General features: G+C 56.2%; 2 protein-coding genes across 2 annotated transcripts in view; both read left to right on the top strand.

Annotated features, from left to right (window-relative positions):
* Positions 1–1,309, top strand: part of Tco025E_08523 (amino acid transporter) — a gene marked incomplete at both ends in the record, with an annotated part of 1,422 nt that extends 113 nt beyond the window's left edge. Inside the window, one exon of the mRNA XM_029375370.1 lies at positions 1–1,309. This exon is cut by the window's left edge and continues 113 nt beyond it. Coding sequence (XP_029224516.1) covers positions 1–1,309 — 1,309 coding nt within the window.
* Positions 1,310–2,011: 702 nt separating this feature from the next.
* On the top strand, positions 2,012–3,023 carry Tco025E_08522 (trans-sialidase; the record flags this gene model as incomplete). Its single annotated transcript, XM_029375369.1, has 1 exon — positions 2,012–3,023. A coding segment is annotated over one exon (1,012 nt), but the record flags the coding sequence as incomplete, so codon positions are not given.

Here is a 3,023-nt window from a genome sequence, read left to right as displayed (position 1 = left end):
GCCGTTGCCCTGCCCTGGTGCGGATGGCGTTGCTGAGGGCGGTGGTGATCCCAATGAAGGGGATCGTCGTGGGGGGACTGGAAGCGCCGGTCTCTTCAAGTGCGCATTTAATATCTTTATGGGAAATGTGGCGTCTGGCGTGTTTCTTGTGCCCAACTTCTACCGGTATGCTGGGTATGTGATGTCCCCAATCATTGGCCTGGTCCTCGGCTCCATCGTGGTGGACTGTTCCCGGCTGCTGCTCCGCGCCAAAACAATGGTGAACCGAGGCTCTGTTTCGGACTATTTGCAGCTTTGTGGTTTTGTGCTCGGGAAGCCCTTTCAGTACGTTTTTCTCGTGGCCCTGCTTTTGACCCAACTCGGCTTCTGTGTGGTTTACCTGCAGCTGTTTGGAGGCACCATCGCAAGATTTGCGGCAACATTTCCAGGCGCGGAGTACATTTGGATGACCTTTATGTTTGTTGTTGTCCTGCCCATGACATTTTTTGGCCATAACTCGACGTTTCTCTTGGTTATATCCATCATCTCCGCAGTATCTATGATCTTCGCGGTGCTGTATACGATGGTTTTGGCGATGATGTCACTTGGTGAGTGGGGCATGTATCCATGGACAACGCCCTGGGGAAATGATATACCGTTTGGTTGGTTTAACAACGCGGCAAGTGCCATGATGCTGCTGGGGGGAATTGCTGCTGTTTTGCCCATCGAGAATTCGTGCAAGAAGAGGCCTTCGTTTCCGCGGGTGCTCACCGTCGTTCTGTACTCAGTTGTTGGCTGGTACCTGCTGTACGGGTTGGTAGGGTACCTGGCGTATGGCGAGGCGCTGAAGTTTCCGATGGTGGAAGGACTTGCCGCGACGGGTTCTGCTATTGGGGCGTGGGTGCCATTTTTGCTCAACCTCCTGTGCTCGTACCCCATCCTCTTTACGCCCGCAGTGTTGCAGCTGGACTCACTGCTTGGGTGCCGCCCCCGGTCTAGCAAAGGAGTCTTGACGCGGTTTGCCGCAAATCTGGTCGTGTGTGCCGCTGCGATGGGCGCGGGAACTGGCACCGTCTTTTTCGTGGTTTCCCTGATCGGGGCGCTCCCGGCTGCGGTCATCTTGCTGCTGCTGCCGGCGCTGCTCTCGCTCTTCGTGGAGTCCAGCGTGGAGGACCCTGCCGAGCCACGCATGTCGCGGGAGTACTGGCGGCGCAGCCTATTTGGCAGGCGCTGCACACTCATCAGGGCACGCGCCTACGTGTACCTTCTCCTTGGCGCCCTGATTATGGCTCTGGGGACCCTCGGCGCCGTGAAGGCTCTCGTGAGGTGAATGCTGCAAGTAGCCGCTTTGACTTTTCCTCCTCCCGATTTTCGTTTTTTTTTAGTTTATTCTTGTGCATTTTTTTTGTTAAGAATTTGTTTTGATTTTTTTTTCTCTTTGGTAAACTCAAAGCGTATTGTGCCCGTGCGAGGGCCGAGGGTTGGGGAAGGGCGAAAACGCCCGGGCCCGTTATTTTTTCTTAGTCGCTTATTGTTTTCTGCCGACTTGTTCCCTTTTTATTTGCGTGTCTGCAGTTCAGTGCGCGCGGCAGGTGCCGCAATATTACAACCCCCCCGTGCTGCGCTCGGTGCGGGGGTCCACTGCCCCATTTTGTGGCGGCTCCATGGCGCGAAAGGGGAAAGCGGTTCTTTTTTCTTTATTTCTTCCTTCCACAGTTCCCAGCTCTTCATTTGTTTTTTTTTCTTTTATAGTATTCATTTCTGCTGCCCATTGGGGCGGATTGACGTCCCTCTTTGCTTCTTTGCTTCTCTGCGAATACAGGCGCGTTTCCGCCGTGCGGGGCCGTGCGCCTTGCGGCTGGATGGCAGTGGGACTGCAGTGCCTTTTTTTTGTTTTCTCTCTTGCACGTTTTCTCCCCTTCACTTCTCCTTTTTTGCCAGTAACACACACAGCCGTCGCTGACTGAGCGGTTCCAACGCAATAAAGAAGAAAGAAGAGAGTGGGAAATAGAGTGAGAAGCAGCGGCACGACATGTCCCTGCACTGGCTTTCCTCAGCGGTGCTCCTGCTCTTTTTGTTGGTATGCTGCGGCGGCAGTGGGGCTGGGGCCAACGCTGCGAAGACCCCAGAGGCGTCGAAGGAGTTTGAGCTCTTCAAGCCAGGGGAAACTCCAGGGTTTGCTGCTGGGGAAGAGGGCGACAATGCTCTTTACGAAAGTGTCTCCTCTTTCTACGGTCACTCCCTTCTTGAGATGAGGGGTGTGCTGGTTGCCCTTGCCGTCGGCGCACGCGACGACAGAGGGAGCAACGTGGGTTTTGACCTTTGGGCGAAGTACAGTGCGCACGGGGCAGATGAAAAGTTGAAGGAAGACGTTGCATGGGAAGGAAAAGAGTGGAGGACGCAGCTGGTGACGAAGCGACAGGGAGAAGCGATTCGCAATAGGGAACTGTTTGGTCCGAAGGCTCTGGTGACGGAGAGCAAAATATATCTGCTTCTGTCAACAGTGGCGATGACCGGCACTTATCCGCCTCTTGCAGATGGCTGGGACCTTGTGCTGATCGTTGGTGACGTTCCGAAGCCCGTGGAAGGGGAGAAACCGATCGCGTGGGGGGAGCCCACGTCGGTGAAGTCGGCGCTTGCCGAACAGATGCAGAAGAACTCATGGGCCGGGCTGTACGTTGCCGGAGGCGCCAGAGGCGTTGCGGTGGGGGACGCGACAATTCTCTTCCCTCTTGCGGGAGCTACCCACGGGGAAGCAGGCGCACGTGCCTGCACCGTCGTTTACTCCGACGACAGGGGGAGTAGCTGGAAGTTTCCTGCGGCGCCTGTGATTGCTCAGGGCTGTGACGGTGCCACGCTTCTCGAGTGGGCAGACAAACTCTTCATGGCCACCTCTGGACCTTCTCCGTGGCGGCGCAGGGTCTTCGAATCCGGGGACAAGGGGAAGACGTGGAACGAGGCAGCCGGGCCCTTCGCACGCCTGTTGGGCGACGCATACGTGTTGTCTATGGGCTCCGGTGCTTCCGACCTCATCAGTGCAACCA

Source organism: Trypanosoma conorhini, assembly GCF_003719485.1.
Source record: "Trypanosoma conorhini strain 025E chromosome Unknown Tco_14.4_contig_00803, whole genome shotgun sequence".
Classification (NCBI taxonomy): domain Eukaryota; phylum Euglenozoa; class Kinetoplastea; order Trypanosomatida; family Trypanosomatidae; genus Trypanosoma; species Trypanosoma conorhini.
The sequence above is the reverse complement of the archived record's forward strand: the minus strand, read 5'-3'. Positions and strand labels throughout refer to the sequence as shown.